This window comes from Cetorhinus maximus, chromosome 7, assembly GCF_964194155.1.
Source record: "Cetorhinus maximus chromosome 7, sCetMax3.hap1.1, whole genome shotgun sequence".
Taxonomy (NCBI): Eukaryota; Metazoa; Chordata; class Chondrichthyes; order Lamniformes; family Cetorhinidae; genus Cetorhinus; species Cetorhinus maximus.
Genome location: NC_135885.1, coordinates 64,617,605 through 64,636,755, shown reverse-complemented (window position 1 = coordinate 64,636,755; position 19,151 = coordinate 64,617,605). Strand labels below are relative to the sequence as shown.

Here is a 19,151-nt window from a genome sequence, read left to right as displayed (position 1 = left end):
GGCTTTCAAAAAATCTAAATGATAAGGAGTTCTATTCTTCACTATATCAATTGAGGTGGGATACATTTGTTTGAAGAAAATACAAGACAGTTCTTTAAACCTCAGGTTTTCTGATAGCTCACATTCTAAAATGTTATCAGCAAATAACCTCTGATGAAGCTAGGGTTCGCACCCTTGCTTTCTTGGTAATGGATTAGCAATTCGTAACCACTTGAATCACTTCGCACTTTTGACCTATACTCTAGAATCACAGAATGGTTACAGCACAAAAAGAGACCATTTGGCTCATGTTGTCTGTACTGGCTCTCTGCAAGAGCAACTCAGTCCCACACCCTTACCTTTCCCTGTAGCCTGCAGATTTTCTCTTTTCAGATCATTACTGAATTCCTTTTTGAAAGTAATCGTTGAATCTGCCTCCACCATACTCTCGGGCAGTGCATTCCGGATCCTAATCACACGCTGTGTAAAAATGTTTTTTCTCATGTTGCCTTTGGTTCTTTCACCATTCACCCTAAATCAGTGCCCCTCTGGTTTTCGACCCTTCCGCCAATGGGAATAGTTTCTCCCTTTCCACTCTGCCCAGACCCCTCATGATTTTGAACACCTCTATCAAAACCTCTCAACATCCTCCTCTCTAAGGGGAACAAGCACAGCTTCAGTCTATCCAAACTCTCCCATCTGCAAAACCATTCCTGTAAATTTTTTCTGCACCCTCTCTAATGCCATTCTGAAGGAAGCCATTTCGTTCCTCAAGTGTGGTGCCCAAAATTGGGCACAATCTTCCAATTGAGGCCGAACCAATTTTTCTGAAGGTTCACCATAACTTCCTTTTGTCCTTTCTGTCCGTGTTTATAAAGCCGAGGACTCTGTATACTTTCTCAACATACCCTGCCATCTGCAACAATTTGTATTCATACACCCCCAGATTCCTCTGTTCCTCCACCTCCTTTAGAATTGTTTCCTTTACTTTATATTGCTTTTCCTCATTCTTCCTACCAAAATGTATCACTTTGCACATCTTTACATTAAATTTCATCTGCCACTTGTCCACCCATTCCACCAGTCTGCCTATGTCCTCTTGAAGTCTATCACAATCTCCCTTATGTTTCACAGTACTTCCAAGTTTTGTGTCATCTGCAGAATTTTGAAATTGTGCCCTGAACATCCAAGTCTAGACCATTAATACAGTTCAAGAAAAGTAGTAGTTCTAGTACTGACACCTGGGGAACTCCACTCTATACTTTCCTCCAGTGCAAAAATCAATCGTTCACCACTACTCTTGTTTCCTGTCACTTCGCCAACTTCTTATCCATGCTACCACTGTCCCTTTTATTCCATAAGCTGTAACTTTGCTGAGAGGCCTATTATGTCACACTTTATCGAGCACCTTTTGGAAGTCCATGTACATCACATCTGCATTACCCTAATCAGCCCTCTCTTGTTATCTCATCAAAAAATTCCGTCAAGTTGCTTAAACATAATTTGCTTTTAACAAATTCAGTCTGTCTCTCATTAATTAATCCACATTTGTCCAAGTGATTGCTGATTTTGTCCAGGATTAGCGTTTTCTAAAAGCTTTCCCACCACCGAAGTTAAATTAACTTGCCTATAATTGCTGGATTTCTATTTCTTTTTGAACAGTGTTGTAACATTTGTGATTCTTCAGTCCTCTAGCACCACTCTAATTTGAGCAGGGTTGGAAGATTCTGGCCAGTGCCTCTGCAATTTGCACTTTTACTTACTTCACTATTATTGGATGATTTGCATTTAGTCCTGGTGACTTGACTTAACTTGAAGTACAGCCAGCCTTTCTAATACATCATCTTCATCAATTGTTAGCCCATTAAGTGTCTCAATTACCTCCCCTTTTACTATCATTTTTTCAGCATTTTCTTCCTTGGTAAAGACAGGTACAAAATATTCATTTACCACCTTAGCTATGCTTCTGCCTCCATTCGTCAACCTCCTTTTAGGTCCCTAATCGACCCCATCCCTCCCTTTACTACCATTTTGCTGCTTATATGCCTATAGAAGACTTTTAGATTATTTTTTATTTTGGATGCCAGCTTCTTCTCATACTCTTTCCTTCCCTTATTTCTGTTTTCACTCCATCACTGAACATCCTCTATTCAGACAACCTGACATTTGTTGTTTACCCCATTTTCTGCTTCATTTTACGTTCTATCTCTTTGGTCATCAAGGAAGCTCTGGCTTTGTTTGTCCTACCTTTCTCCTTGGGAATGTACCTTGATTATAACTGTACCATCTCCTGTTTTAAAGGCAGCCAATTATTCCATTACTGTTTTGCCAGCCATTCATTGATTCCAATTAACTTAGATAAGACCTGTTCACACCCTGTTGAAATTGGCCTTCCTCCAATTAATTATCTTTAATCTGGATTGCTCCTTGTGCTTTTCCATAGCCAACCTAAACCTTATGATATCATAATCACTGTCCCCTGCCTACACTTGGGGCTGCATTTTTTTGGTTCTGCAGAGATTGATTTGGGAGTGGGATGGGGGGGGGGATGGGGGGTTGTGGGGGGGGATTAGAGAATTTCATGTTGCAGCAGCTCCCAATACAATCCTGCCTCTGAGCGATCTTGTTGGATGCGGGGGTCTGACTGGCACCAGCTACCCACCTGGTAGGACTGGGTGCTAATTAGGCTCAATTATTTGAGGTCAAATTGGTGATGCTGTTGAGATTTATCCAATGAAGACTCCCCACCAACCTCACTCCCCACTGAGGCCCAATCCTACCTGTTGCCTTCAGGTGGACTTCTGGTGGCAGGCGCAGTAAATTCTCAATTACATTCCCCCTCCAAGACACAGATGTTAGAGGGCAACAGCTGCAGCCAACCTGCAGAGTGAGTCAGCTGTACCAACACTTATTTATTACACTTTTATAACCTTTCAGCAAGCACCTGCATCATCAGGAGCCCTTGTGTTCTCCTGCCTACATCTGCAGTGCTCACATTTCCCGGTGGGGCTGCTGCAGACAACGCTGCAGATCCTCCTGTTGGACCTGCTGGTTCCCTTGCCCGCCTGCAGTCCTGAATTGGACAGGGCTTCCAGTAGCAGCCAATTAAGAAGCCACCTCCGGGAAGATCCAACTGCTGTCTTGCCAGGCTGCCTCTGGGTTTCTGGCCCGGAATTGATCCAAAGATCGGGATCCTGACGATCTACTAAAGAGTACAAAGTATTTAGAATAGTTCTGAACCATTATTTTGAATGATATACATTTGTTATATCGCTTATGCATTTAAAAAAAAGCGTTTCCAATTAATTTTCTAGAATGGGTGGTGGGTATTTTTATCTCTCTTAGTGTTGGGATTGCTATTGATCCTCAAAGGCCTGTCCAATATACAAATGAATTTTCTTAGCTTCAGATTCATAGATGAGGTTGACAAACATGTGCACCTTTCTTCCAGCTTATGATGCTAGCCTTTATAGAGCAATGGGATTAGGGGGAAAATTGGAGAATTCCATGTTGCACCGGCATCTGATACAATCCCTACTCTGAGTGATCTTGCTGGAGGCAGGGTCAAACTGGCATTAGCTACCCACCTGGTAGGGCTGGGTGACCAATTAGGCTCAACTACCTGAGGCCAAATTGGTGATGTCTGTTGGTGAGATATATCTGATGGAGGCTTCCCCCACCATTTCCCCACTGAGGCCAAAACCCAACTATTGCCTGCAGGTGATCTCTTGGTGGTAGGCCTAGCGAGCTCTACATTAAATTCCTCATCCAAATCACAAGCGTTAGAGGGCAACAACTGTTAAGTGTGTAAACTGCCATGAAATCCTTGTTCTGCAAGTGTCAGAGAAGCTGTTTGTTCACATTTATTTGAAAATGTACATGGCCATTTTTTGGTCTTGTGCATGTATTAAATAAAGAATCGCCTGGTGGTGCAGAACTTGAATATTGCTGAAAAGAGAGACATGTTGCTGAAGTTTTTTTGTCTTGCACACATCAGGACAAACCCAAAAATGCCAGATTTCATACCACAACAATTTATACTACAGGAGCAAAAGGGGTGTTGATTGGTTGGCAAGTTGACTCTGGCCAAGATGTTGCCATGGAAAAAGTAGTGGGGAACTATAGGCTCCCCAAGCCTCGTTAATTAAAAAAAGGTGCAAGGCTTGAACATATTCCTTTTGTTTGGAGAGAATGGGTCCTTGCATATGAAAGTATGTCACTTCTAACAAGCATAAATGAGCCATGTTATGAACTTGACTGACTATCTTAAACAGTTGGTAGTATAGCTATTAGCACACTAAGGATTGTTCAGCAAGTGTTGCCCAATCATGGAATCACGTCTAACAGTAGGCGTTTTGTTTTGGGCTTTGCATTGGGTTGATTATGCTCTGTACTCTGCCTATTACGAGCAGCCAAAGCAAAGTGTTATTTGTTTCGATCAACCAATTGTTGAGATGTATTGCCTACGTACCTGGCATTGCACTGGCACTGAAATTCATACATTACATTTCTCAATTGTGTGGTAGATAGAACGTCTTTTTGGACTGACTGCAGCATCCTATAAGTGGAATATATCACTTGTGTTATCACTGCATAGAAGCAGCGTGAAACGGTTTGTTTGGCCCAAATTTTTGAGATACTTTGCTATTCCAGGGTATTTTGAGATAGACCAGGCACTTTTCATGTGGCAGCCTTTATTCCATTTGTAAGCTTGAGTGATACACAGCGAACAATGGCCAAATCAGGATAATCATTGTCCTACAGGGTAGCTTTAGTGTACTCTATTCCTCTAACAACCTTGCAAGGTGAGCAAATGATTTTTTACAAGATTGCTGATATGGCCAATCCTGGAGCATGTGGAGCAATATGAATCCTAACATGCACATTGCTGGTGAAGGTAGGCTTGTAGTAGTTAGTAGTGGAGAATTTAAACAAGCATGTTAAGGAAAGGGAGTGCATTGCACTGGTCCATTTCAAGTGAATTTGAGCGCAGGATGGAGAGCATTAAGGTGTGTTTTTAAAAAAAAAAGTCCTTACATGTGGCTGCAGATCCAAAGATCACAGATGTATCATCTACTTATGGGAAGCATGCACTGGGTAAGAGGTTAGGGCTCCAGTTGAAGATAATCAGCTGAGCTCATAACATCGCTCATTTATGTGTGCTTGAAGCGACATACCTTCATACATAAGGACCCATTCTCTGCAAACACAAGGAATATGTTTTCAAGCCGTGCGCCTTTTTTGAATTACTGGATGCTCGGGAGCCTCTAGTTCCCCACTGCTTTCTCCATGCCTTGGCCAATCTGGGTCGATTGTCAATCAGCAAGACAAAAATCTTCAGCAAAAATACTAAATACTGAAATTTTACCAAAGTGCAGGCTTCTTTGAAGATAGTGTTTGAAGTAAGTACCTATGCAGATATAAACAGTCATTTTTAAGTCGAAATGTAATGCCAAACTTTGTTTAGAACTCTGAACAAAGTCAGCTCTGCTGTTCTTAAATTAAAACCCCCGCTAGAATTAGCAAATGGATATAAAGTAATCCTGCCTGAAATTAATTTCCAGATTATTAGCCATTCAAGTAAATCTTTTTTCTACACATTTTTCAGGTCAAAGAAATTTTTTAGTTTTATTGAGAGTTGTTTGGTGAAGAATTACATGCAGCGGCCTTCAACTGAACACCTGTTAAAACATCCATTTATCCGTGACCAGCCAAATGAACGGCAAGTTCGAATCCAGCTGAAAGATCATATTGATAGAACAAGGAAGAAGAGAGGAGAAAAAGGTATGTGGTGCAATATTAATGTAATTACAAAAAACAAATTTTTAAATATTGATCGTAGGCTTCTTCAGTTAACAAATATAAAATAACTTTGTGTTGGAACATTACTTCTTCTGGACCAAGGCAAGAATGTAAACCTACATATTCATACATATGCATTTCGAAATTATGTTCCCACAGGAGGGGAGCACTGAGAAATGTAAAAGCAATCATTATACTGAGTACGCAAGAACTTACAAACCATCAATTTAATACATTCTTTATATTCAAACACTAAATAGTGGAATCTAACCTAGCATCATTCCCCTCGCCTTTTGGCCAGCTCACCTATTGCGTGTTCAGTTCTTAACTTTTCATCAAACTGCTTCTGAAATGGCCCTCCTGTATTGAAAAGATGCTTCTGTTTTCTCTATAAAGTGACCTTTCACAGTATCCATACCTGAAGAAAACATAGCTTATTCTTTTACAACTAAGGCAACATTGGTTTGTATTTTGGAGTTATATGGCTGGCATATCTGGTGGTACCTTTCTAGTTAGATAATTGACCTGAGGCAGCAATATTATTTCACAATAATTCATATTTGTGTAGTTTACCACCATTTGAAGCATTTTGCAAGGAAGGATGAGGGGAGGCAATATAAGCTACAGTTTTAAAGGAAGTGCAAAAAGAGCAAGATCCCAGGGTTCACATGCATAAGACTTTGAAGATAGCGGGACGAGTTGATAAAGATGTTTTTCTTAAAAAAAAAAGAGACAAAGGACCTGTGGTTTTATAAATAGAGTACAAGTGCAGGAAAGTTGTGCTAAACCTTTATAAATTATTATTTGATTGTTGTACTTAATTATGGGCATCACACTTTAGCACCCTACTCTGTTTCCTGCCACTGAGCCAATTTTTTAACCAGGCCAATAATTTGCCTTCAATTCAATGGGCGTCAACTGAAACTAACATTTTTTTTTGAGGGACTCTATCAAATGCCTTCTGGAAGTCCATATAAATAGTGTCCATAAGCACTCCCCTGTTTACTACTTTAATCATAGCATCATAAGAAACAGAAACAGGAGCAGGAGTAGGCCATTTGGCTCGTCAAGACACTTCCGCCATGGAATAAAATCATGGCTGATCTGATTGTGGCCTTAATTCTACTTTCCTGACTGTCCCCCATAACCCTCAACTCACTTGTCAATCAAAAATCTGTTGAGCTTAGCCTTGAATCTATTCAATGACCCAGCCTCACTGCTTTCTATCAGAGAATTCCAAAGTCTAACGACCCACTGAGAGAATAAATTCCTCCTCATCTCTGTCTTAAATGGGAGACCCCTTATTTTTAAACGGAGCCCCCCCAGTTCTAGATTCCCCCACAAGAAGAAACATCCGCTCAGCATCTACCCTGTCAAGCCCCCTCAGAATCTTTTTTATGTTTCAATAAGATCACCGCTCATTCTTCACTCCAGTGAATATAGGCCCATTCTGTTCAACCTTTCCTCATAAGACAACCCCTTCGTCCCAGGAATCAGCATAGTGAATATTCTCTGAACTGCTTCCAATGCCAGTATAGCCTTCCTTAAGTAAGGAGACCAGAACTGTACGCAGTACTCCAATTGCAGTCTCACCAATGCCCTGCATGGCTGTAGCAAGGTTTTCCCACTTTTATGCTCCATTCCCCATGCAATAAAGGCCAACATTCCATTTACCTTCCAAATTACACCCTGTATCTGCATGCTAACTTTTTTTGATTCATGTACAGGGACACCCAGGTCCCTCTGCACCATAGCGTTCTGAAGTCTCTCTCCATTTAAATAATAATCTGCTTTTCTATTTTACCTGCGAAAGTGGGCAACCTCGTATTTTTTCACATTATACTCCATCTTCCAAATTTTTGCCTACCCATTTAACCTATCTGTATCCTTTGCAGAATCTTTGTATCCTTGCGACTTGCTCTCCTACCTATCTTGGTATCAGCAGCAAATTTGGCTACAATGTAGTTGGCCCCTTTGTCCAAGTCATTAATTTAAATAATTGTGTTGAGGCCCGAGCACTGATCCTTGTGGCACTCCACTAGTTTTCCAACCTGAAAATAACCCATTTATCCTGCTCTCTGTTTCCTGCTAGTTAGCCAATCCTCTACCCATGCTAATATATCACCCCCAACACCTTGAGCTCTTAAGATGTGCAGTAGCCTTTTATGTGGCATCTTATCGAATGTCTTTTGGAGTCCAAATACACTACATCTATTTGTTCCACTTTATCTACCCTGCTTGTTACATCCTCAAAGAACTAATGAATTTGTCAAACACCATTTCCCTTTCACAAGACCATGTTGATCCTGCCTTATTGTATTTATGATCTTCTGAATGTCCTGCTACTACCAATGACTGATGTTGGGCTAACTTGCCCATAGTTTCCTGCTTTCCGTCTCCTCTTGAATGGTGGTGTTAAATTTGTGGTTTCCCAATCCTCTGGGACCTTTCTAGAATCTGAGGAATTTTGGAGGATTACAAACAATGCATCCACTCTCTCTTGAGTCACTTCCTTTAAGGCCCTAGGATGCACGCCATCAGGTCCAGGGGACTTGTCAGCCTTTAGTCCTGTTAGTTTTCCTGGTACTTTTCCCTCCAGTAATTCTGATAGTTTTATATTCCTCTCTCCTTTTTGCTTTTCTATTGTGTTATATTTCTATTTTCTATTCACTGCTTTTCTATTATTCTTAGTATTATTTTTGTCTTCTACTGTGAAGACAGATACAAAACACTTGTTCAAAGTCTCTGCTATTTCTTTGTTTCTCATTATTAATTCCCTAGTCTCGCCCTCAAAGGGACCAATGCTCACTGTTGGTACTCTTTTCTTTTTCGTATACTTGTAGAAGCTTTTACTGTCTGTTTTTATATTTCTTGCTAGGTTTATCTCATACTCTAATTTATCCCTCTTTGTTACTTTTTAGTCATCCTTTGCTGGTTTCTAAAATTTTTCCAATCTTCTAGCATTACATCCTTTCTTTCAATTTGATTCCACCCTTAGCTTCCTTAGTTAACCATTTGCAGCCTTCTCGTAGAGTTTTTTTTTCTCGATGGAATATATTTTTGTTGAGTAATGAAGTATCTCCTTCTATGTCTTCTGCTTTTCTATTGTCTTACCTTTTAACCTAACTAATTATGTCCTCATACTCTTGTAATTACCTTTATTTAAGTTTAAGGCACTAGTTTCAGACCCGCATTTCTCAACCTCAAACTGAATGTGAAATTCTATAATGTTATGATTATTCTTAACTAGAGTATTCTTTACTATGAGGTCCTTAATTAATTTTGTCTCATTACATATTGCCAGGCCTAAAATAGGCTGTTGCCTGATTGGTTCCAGAATGTATTATTCTAAGAAACTGTCCTGAATACACACTATGAACTCATCCTCCAGGCTACATTTGCCAATTTGATTCACCCAAACTGTGTGAAGATGAAAATTTCCTTTTCTTATTGTAGTACCTTTCTAACAAACCCCCATAATTTCTTGATTTATCCTTTGTCCTACAGTGTGCTACTGCCAGGGGGCCTGCAAACCACTCACACCAATGACTTCTTTCCCTTGCTATTTCTCGTCTCCACCCAAAATAATTCTACATTTTGATTCTCTGAACTAAGATAATTTCTCACGACTGTACTGATCTCATCCTTTATTAACAGAGATACCTGACCCCCTTTTCTTTTTCCCCCATCCTTCCAAAATGTCAAGTACCCTTGCATATTCAGGTCCCAGCCATGGCCACTTTGCGGCCATGTCTCTGTAATGGCTATCCTATCCAACCCACTTATTTCTATTTGTGCTATCAATTCATCCATCTTGTTATGAATGGTGTGTGCGATAAGATAAAGAGCCTTTAATTTTGTCTTTTTACCATTTTTGCTTGCTTTGACCTCTATTTCCTGGTGCACACTTATGTTTGTGCACTCTGTCCCTTCCTGTCAGACTCTGGTTATCATTCATTATCAATGAATGCTATCTTGCACTATTGCCTTGTTCTTTTTCCTTAACTTTGCAAATCTGCCCTCACATGGACCCTTCTCCTTCACTATTAGTTTAAAGCCCTCATTACAGCCCTAGTTATGCAATTAGCCATATAATTACCTCTTCAAAAAGTTCAATCAGGCATGATCTACCCTTTACAAAACCATGCTGGCTGTCTCTGATTAGATGAAAATGTGAAGGTGTTTGGTCACCCTACCTTTAATTATAAACTCGGAATTTGATGACAACAGATGTTAGGTGAACTGGCTTGTAGTTCCCTGGTTTCCCCTCTTGTGTCTCTTAAATAGAGGAGTAATTATTAACTAAATGTTAATAACTTTCAATGAGGAATTGGATATAAACTTGAAAAGGATGATTCTGCAGGGCTATGGGGTAGAGGGAGACTAATTGGATGGCACTTGCAAAGAGCTGGCGCAGGCATGTTTGGCCATTTGGACTCCTATACTGTATGATTTTGAGACCCATAAGTTAAAGTAAGGCCTCTCTTCTCCCATGTCCAGTAATAAACATTCATCATTTTCCTTCCCTACCAAAACAAAGAAAAAGTGGTTTATTGATGACAGACATGATGGCTGTAAAGCATAATGTTTCATTTGATTTAGATGAAACTGAATATGAATACAGTGGGAGTGAAGAAGAAGAGGAGGAGTTGCCTGAGCAAGAAGGAGAACCAAGGTAACAATATTTTGTTGATTAAAATTACACTGTCCTATCTGGATTTATACAAGACTAGATTGGTGAATTATTTGGACAAATAACAAAAAATCTTAAGAAAACCCATATGGACCGATGTTTTAATTTTTGCATTTGGGATACCTCCCTTCCCCTTGCAGATTCTAAGTTTTTCTCAGATTTCACTTCTATAATCCTTTGGTCCCTTCCATCTAGCTTTCACTTTTCATTATAGTTTCTGCCACTTTAAAAAAAAAATCCAGAATTACGCTGTACCCTGGCTAAGGGACTGAGTAGATAATATTATCACAGGTTCATGTCAGTACCCTTCATCTGAATATTAGTTAGGTGCACAAGGTTACTTGTCTTCCCTACTGTTTTTAATCTTCCCTTCCCGCACTGTTTTTTATTTCTCCCCTCTCTCCTCTGGAAAATGTGCCTGTTCTCGATTCTGTACTTCCCTCTGGTGGTAGAGAGTTGGAATTTATCATGTGAGAATTTGTGAACAGCCTCATGCTACTGTTTTCTATCACTGCAGACAGCTACTTTTATAACCTGTATCTAATCATGCTCAGTTGCCACAGGTAATGTGAAAAATGAGAAGATTTAGCTGAAAATTGCATCTTAATGGAGATTTCTCCTTCACAGCAAAGGACTTTAATCATACAATTGAAGATGGTTTAAAATATAACAGGGGTCAGGGTATGAGTAACCTAATACTATGATTGTGACTTGGTGTAAATATCATACAGATATGCAAGAACAGGAAATTAGCTTCTGTGGGAACAGAGTAGTTAAGTCCAGAGAGAGGACCCATTACATAATAATATCATATATGAATGAACTGACAAAATCTGGGTATTAATTTCAGAGACAATGAAAAGAGACTTTTAACATTGATATAAATAGGCTTCCTGTATCTCATATTTGACAGTTAACCAATAATTGTCACAAAATAATGGCAAATAATTATTGTGGACAACATGTTCTATATTTGGGGCGAACTTCCATGGGCCTGTAAATATCACATCGCATAATATTTCATTTACCATTCAGAAGTGAATGTGGAATATTTTACACTTAGCTTGCAATCAGCATGTTTTGTGGGTCCATTTTCTTTGTTTGTTCAGCCCTTGTACTTGTCATCTGATATACTTTGGAACTGTCCGTGGAGATGGCTACCATACTTTTGAATTTCTGATTTTGTTTGGGCCAATGCCTCATAAGAGATTGCATGCCAGCCTGATTGATTTGCCTGAAACAGTCAGCATGAATTAAGTATTGAACTGGCAGAAGAGATTTGAGAACCATTATGTGACCAGCCTCCATTAGCTGTGGACACTTGCCCTCAATTGTCTTTAAGTTTCCAATTTTACATTAAGGGTATGTTCATGTGTTTCTTGTAACTGTTAGGAGCGACCTCTATTCTGCTTGGTGCCAGTAGTGATGCGTAGTGGTATTGTCGCTGGACTAGTAATCCAGAGACCCAGGGCAATGCTCTGGGGACCCGGGTTCGAATCCCACCACGGCAGATGGTGGAATTTGAATTCAATTTAAAAAGAATCTGGAATTAAAAGTCTAACGCTGACCATGGAACCACTGTCGATTATTGTAAAAAAACTTACCTTGTTCACTGATGTCCTTTAGGAAGGAAATCTGTCGTCTTTACTTGGTCTGGCCTACATGTGACTCCAGACCCACAGCAATGTGGTTGACTCTTACATGCCCTCTGAAATGGTCTAGCAAGCCACTCAGTTATAACAAACCGCTAAAAAGTCGCAAAAAAGCAATGAAACTGGACGGACCACCCGGCATTGACCTAGGCGCCTGAAACGACAACGGCAATCTCAGCCCTGTTGACCGTGCAAAATCCTCCGTACTAACATCTGGGAGCTAGTGCCAAAATTGGGAGAACTGTCTTCACAGACTAGTCAAGCAACAGCCTGACATAGTCATCCTCACAGAATCATACCTTACAAATAATAGCCCAGACACCACCATCACCATCCCTGGGTATGTCCTGTCCTGCCAGCAGGACAGGCCCAGCAGAGACAGCGGCACAGTGGTATACAGCCAGGAGGGAGTTGCCCTGGGAGCCCTCAACATCGACCCTGGACCCTATGAAGTCTCATGGCATCAGGTCAAACGTGGGCAAGGAAACCTCCTGCTGATTACCACGTACTGCCCTCTCTCAGCTGATGAATCGCTCCTCCATGTTGAACACCACTTGGAGGAAGCACTGAGGGTGGCAAGGGTGCAGAATGTACTCTGGGTGGGAGACTTCAATCTCCATCACAAAGAGTGGCTTGGTAGCACCACTACTGACCAAGCTGGCTGAGTCCTAAATGACATAGCTGCTAGACCGGGTCTGCGGCAGGTGGTGAGGGAACCAACAAGAGGGAAAAACATACTTGATCTCATCCTCACCAACCTGCCTGCTGCAGATGCACCTGTCCATGACAGCATCGGTAGGAGTGACCATCCCACGGTCCTTGTGGAGACGAAGTCCCACCTTCACATTGAGGATACCCTCCATTGCGTTGTGTGGCACCACCACCGTGCTAATTGGAATAGATCTAGCAACTTAAGACTGGGCATCCATGAGGCGCTGTGGGCCATCAGCAGCGGCAGAATTGCACTTGAACGCAATCTGTAACTTCATGACCCGGCATATCCCCCACTGTACCATTACCATCAAGCTGGGGATCAACTCTGGTTCAATGAAGTGTGCAGGAGGGCATGCCAGGACCAGCACCAGGCATACCTTAAAATGAGGTGTCAAACCTGGTGAAGCTATAACACAGGACTACTTGCATGCCAGACAGCATAAGCAGCAAGTGATGGACAGGGCTAAGTGATCTCTCAACCAACGAACCAGATCTAAGCTCTGCAGTCACGCCACATCCAGTCGTGAATGGTAGTGGACAATTAAACAACTCACTGGAGGAGGAGGCTCCATAAATATCCCCATCCTCAATTATGGAGGAGCCCAACACATCAGTGCAAAAGATAAGGCTGAAGCATTTGCTACAATCTTCAGCCAGAAGTGCCGAGTGGATGATCCATCTCAGCCTCCTCCGGAGATGCCTAGCACCATAAGTGCCAGTCTTCAGCCAATTCGATTCACTCCACGTGATATCAAGAAATGGCTGAAGGCACTGGATACTGCAAAGGCTATGGGCCCTGACAATATTCCGGCAATAATACTGAAGACTTGTGCTCCAGAATTTGCCGCGCCCCTAGCCAAGCTGTTCGGTACAACTACAGCACTGGCAAATACCCGGCTATGTGGAAAATTGTCCAAGTATGTCCCGTACACACAAAGCAGGATAAATCCAACCTAGCCAATTACCACCCCATCAGTCTACTCTCCATTATCAATAAAGTAATGGAAGAGGTCATCAACAATGCTATCAAGCAGCACTTGTTTAGCAATTACTTGCTCGCTGACACTCAGTTTGGGTTCCGCTAGGGCCACTCAGCTTCTGAGCTCATTACAGGCTTGGCTCAAACATGGAGAAAAGAGCTGAACTCCCGAGGTGGGCTGAGAGTGACTGCCCTTGACATCATGGCTGCATTTGACAGTGTGGCATCAAGGAGCTCTAGCAAAACTGGAGACAATGGGAATCAGGGGGAAAACTCTCCACTGGTTGGAGTCACACCTAACACAATGGAAGATGGTTGTGGTTGTTGGAGGTCAGTCATCTCAGCTACAGGACATCACAGCAGGAGTTCTTCAGGGTAGTGTCCTCGGCCCAACCATCTTCAGCTGCTTCAATGACCTTCCTTCCATCATAAGGTCAGAAGTGGGGATGTTTACCGCTGATTGCATGATATTCAGCACCATTCACAACTCCTCAGATACTGAAGCACGCCTGTCCAAATGCAGCAATCCCTGGGCAATATCCAGTCTTGGGCTGACAAGTGGCAAGTAACAACCGTGCCACACAAGTGTCAGGCAATGACCATCTCCAACAAGAGAGAATCCAACCATCCCCCCCCTTTGATGTTCTATGGCATTACCATCACTGAATCCCCTGCTATCAACATCCTGGGGATTACCATTGACCAGAAACTGAAATGGACTAGCCATATAAATACTGTGGCTATAAGAACAAGTCAGAGGCGAGGAATTGTGCGATGAGTAACCCACCTCCTGACTTCCCAAAGCCTGTTCACCATCCACAAGGCGCAGGTCAGGAGTGTAATGGAATACTCTCCACCTGCCTGGATGACTGCAGTTCCCACAACATTCAAGAAGCTTGACACCGTACAGGACAAAGCAGCCCCTGAATTGGCACCACACCCACAAACACTCACTCCCTTCACCACCAACGCACAGTGGCAGCAGTGTGTACCATCTACAAGATGCACTGCAGGAATTCACCAAGGCTCCTTTGACAGCGCCTTCAAAACCCATGACCACTACCATCTAGAAGGACAAGGGCAGCAGATGGATGGGAACAGTACTACCTGGAAGTTCCCCTCCAAGTCACTCACCATCCTGACTTGGAGATATACTGCCGTTCCTTCACTGTCGCTGGGTCAAAATCCTGGAGCTGCCTTCCTAACAGCACTGTAGATGTACCTACACCACATAGACTGCAGCGATTCAAGAAGGCAGCACACCACAACCTTCTCAAGGGCAACTAGGAATTGGCAATAAATACTGGCTGAGCATCATCCCATGAATGAATACATAAAAAATTTACATGCTGGTGCAAACAAGTTATGCTTAAATGTGGCCGTGATTATCACATGCTCTGAAAGACAGACCAGGTTTGTAAGACCATAAGAAGCGGGAGCAGAAGTAGGCCATTTGGCCCATCGAGTCTGCTCTGCCATTCAATGAGATCATGGTTGATCTGATAATCCTCAACTCCACTATCTTGCCTTTTGCCCATAACCCTTGATTCCTTTACTGATTAAAAATCTGTCTTATCTCTGCCTTGAATATACTTAATGACCCAGTCTCTGCAACCCTCTGCAGCAAAGAATTCCACAGATTCACTACCCTCTGAGAGAAGAAATTCCTCCTCATCTTTGTTTTAAATGAGCACCCCCTTACTCTGAGATGATGCCCTCTGGTCCTAAACTGTCCCACAAAGGGAAACAACGTCTCAGCATCTACCCTGCCAAGCCCCCTAAGAATCTTATATGCTCAATGAGGTTGTCTCTCATTCTTCTCAACTCCAATGAGTACAGGCCCAACCGACTCAACCTCTCATCATAAGAAAATCCCTCTATCCCTGGGGTCAACCTAATGAAACTCCTCTGGACTGCTTCCAATGCCAGAATATCTTTCCTTGGATAAGGGGACCAAAACTGTTCACGGTATTCTAGGTGTGGTCTAACTAGTGCCTTGTATAGTTTTAGCAAGACTTCCCTATTTTTATATTTCATTCCTTTGACATAAAGGCCAACATTCCATTTGCCTTCCCTATTACCTGCTGAACTTGTATGCTAGCTTTTTGTGATTCATGCACGAGGACCCCCAAATCCCTCTGTGCGGCAGCTTTCTGCAGTGTTTATCCATTTAAATAATCTTCGCTCCTCTATTCTTCCTACCAAAGTACATAACCTCACACTTTCCCACATTATATTTCCATCTGCCACATTTTTAAGTTGAAATAATAAAGATTTACAAATATGACACCAGAACTGAGTGTTTATAACTATTTTGGTGGCCTGTGCGCTTTTGGGGAAAAAAGAATAAATTTTATGTTGGCGTAATGGTCTCTTTTTAAAAATTAGGTTTCTCTAGAAGCTTATTTCTTGTAAAAAAAAAACAACTTGCTCCAGGAACTGATCATGTGACCAAGCTACCTGGGAGATAAACATTAACAAAAGCAAAGGGTAAATGAGAAGATTATTGCAGGAACATTTTGTTCAAGTAGTTTAGTTTAAAGCTAACAGGTTGCAGGAACATCTCTTTCAGCATAATTCAGCTGAAATGCTTTGGGTTGGCTAGAAGGGTTTAAAACCAATGATAACTGAAGGACGATATTAACCCTGAGTTAGACTTCTGGGATAGCCAAGCTGAGAAGAGAGAGTTCCTATAGGCAAGATTCCAGAGCGTGATCTGAGGTGGCTGCACTTAAGACGCAAGCGACACATTGAACTGGGACAGTACAGCTGTGGGATAGTTGGAGATTTGAAGGGAAAACCTTGCTGAAAGTAAGCAGAAGCCCAAGAAATCCCACGCCTTATACAAATCTTTGGAACAGTACTCAGACCAAATGGTTAATCTTCTAATTTCTGCTAAGTATCTGACTGGAGTTTTTAGGGTGCAAGTCAAATGGGTTTGGAAGCAAATTTGAATCAAGAAGATAAGTTTAGAGTCTTCACTGTACTTTGGATATATTTAATGTAACTGATTATTTAAAATATTAGTGTTCATGTTTTTGATTTTTGTGTAGCAAAATTCTTTGGTTTTAACAGTAAACCTTGTCGCTTCATTCTTTTAATAAATACTGGAGTTTTTGGATTTCAAAAAAAAATAAAAACATGACTGGACTGCTGGGACCATAGCACTATCTGGGAAGACTTAGGTTGGTACTGTTTTCTCTAGAAATGTGAAAGCTGAGGGGTGATCGAATGGAGGCCTTCAAAATTACGAAGGTATTGACTGTGACTGTGTAAACTTAGAGATGTTGGGGGAGTCGAAGACTAGGGAACACATATTATTAATGCAATAAGGAATTCAGGAGAAACTTCTTTACTTAGAGACTGGTCAGGACAAGGAACCTGAGGTGAATAGCATTGATGAATTTAAGGGGAAGTTGGCTAAGTAGCCAAGGAAGGAAGGAATAGAATATGCTGATAGGGTTAGATGAAGTAGGGTGGTAGGAGTCTTATGTTCATGTGGAAACTGCAGACTACTTGGGCCAAATGCTGTTAATTCTGTCTAACCAATACCTCATCACAAGCCAACTTGACTTGTGTGCACAAGAGAAGCATGTGTAACTAACAAAGTAAAATTGTTGAAAAATAAAATTCATACATGTTTTGAGGAAATTATAGGCAGTCTTAATTCACAAAATGTTTGCTAACACGCATTGTTTGCTTATTTTGTATTTGTACTGAAGTTGAATCTTAAAATTCAAAGCTGGAGGTGTATCAGAAAAAAATCACTTTATAAGATTATTTTACATTAAATCTGTATCAAGATGTAAAAGTGTTTAATTATTTATGAACTTTTGAGAAATGACAAGAAAAGACCATCTGGCCCATTGAACCTGTTCCATTCCACACGGTGGAATTAACTGCTTATCATTAAATCTATCCCATCCCACTGTCCTGTCTAAAACCATGGTGCAGCAAAAATTATAGAGGGAAAAAAATCTTAGTCCAATTTAGATAAAAGCTCTGTAGAATGCTTTTCAACCACTTCAAGCAAGTTTCAGGAGATGTAATCCTATGCTTTTGTAAATTGTGTTGATGTCTCCAAGTGTTCCTCTGTTTACCCAGCTTAACCAACTTCTCCAAATTCCTTCACTATTTTAAATTGTATCCTTTCGAAATCTACACATCTTTATGATATAATGTCCCAAAACTCCAGCTCTGTTTCGATATGTAAGAGTTCTTAAACTTGGTATCAGTCGAGTAGACCTGCTGTAGACCTTTCTTCAAGGACTGAAATACCCCAAAATGTGAGCGACAGAAACCAGACGACATTTTCAATGTAGCTGGACCAAGCTATTTTTCTAATACTTCTAATTTTATATTTAATTATCCTGGCTATACATCCTAAATGTTCTTCATATCAATAAATTATTCACCACGACTCCTAGTTTTTTTCTTCTGCTCAGCTGCCTTGAACGTGCAATCTTCCATGGTGTATACATGCTTGTACTTGCCGCTGTCCAAATGCATTGTGCAGCACTTGTCTACTTGAAAATCTGTCTTCCAGTCATAGGGCCCATTTCTCATATTGCATTCTAATTTGTCTACAAACTAATTTGTTCATGTAGCTTTCTTACACCTGCACCTATCTTTGTGAAGGAGTACATTGGAAAAAATAATCTCTTATCTTTTAGCTCAATTGTTAACGTGCCTGGAGAATCGACTCTTCGTCGTGACTTCCTGAGATTGCAGCAAGAGAACAAGGAGCGCTCTGAGGCTATGCGCAGGCAACAACTCCTTCAAGAACAACAGCTACGAGAGCAGGAAGAGTATAAAAGACAGCTCCTAGCAGAGCGCCAAAAACGTATCGAGCAACAAAAGGAACAAAGGCGACGACTTGAAGAGGTATGAATTTTAAAAAAACTAGATTTTGTTATTTGGAGAAATTTTTTATTGGAGATATTGGAATGCCTTAAAAGATGCCTAGTTTTTGTTTCAAGCGCATTGAGGCAATAGGCAAGTTTAATCTTGTAGCTTGTAGTAATCGCTAACAAATGTTAGTGTATTACACAATTGAACTGTATATTGACCTAGTTACCAGTTACACTGCATTGCTTTTAGTCTTAAAAAAAAGTTTACTTGACTTTCACATCGTGTCATTTTTAAATTAATTTTTTGTTCTTTGTTGTGCACATGTGCTCTATTTTTTCAGACCAGGCATGACAGATCAGATGTATTATTAATCATTATGTTGCTAGGTATTAGATATAGCAATTACTTTAAAATAGGTGCACCATTAATCAACAGAAAAGTGGTTTACATAAAATTACATATGTATGTAATGAATGTCAGT

The 19,151-nt window shown here is 41.0% G+C and overlaps 1 protein-coding gene across 13 annotated transcripts in view; it reads left to right on the top strand.

The window, feature by feature from the left end:
* LOC144682835 (mitogen-activated protein kinase kinase kinase kinase 4) overlaps positions 1 to 19,151 on the top strand; it is a 337,463-nt gene that overhangs the window by 217,229 nt on the left and 101,083 nt on the right. For all 13 annotated transcript variants that reach the window (XR_013577118.1, XR_013577119.1, XM_078545618.1 and 10 more), the window contains 3 exons: positions 5,588 to 5,763; positions 10,384 to 10,456; positions 18,493 to 18,703. Coding sequence is in view for 11 of the 13 variants with exons in the window: in XM_078545618.1 (XP_078401744.1) it covers positions 5,588 to 5,763; positions 10,384 to 10,456; positions 18,493 to 18,703 (460 nt within the window). In the remaining 2 variants the exon portion in view is untranslated. The remainder of the gene's footprint in view (positions 1 to 5,587; positions 5,764 to 10,383; positions 10,457 to 18,492; positions 18,704 to 19,151) is intronic.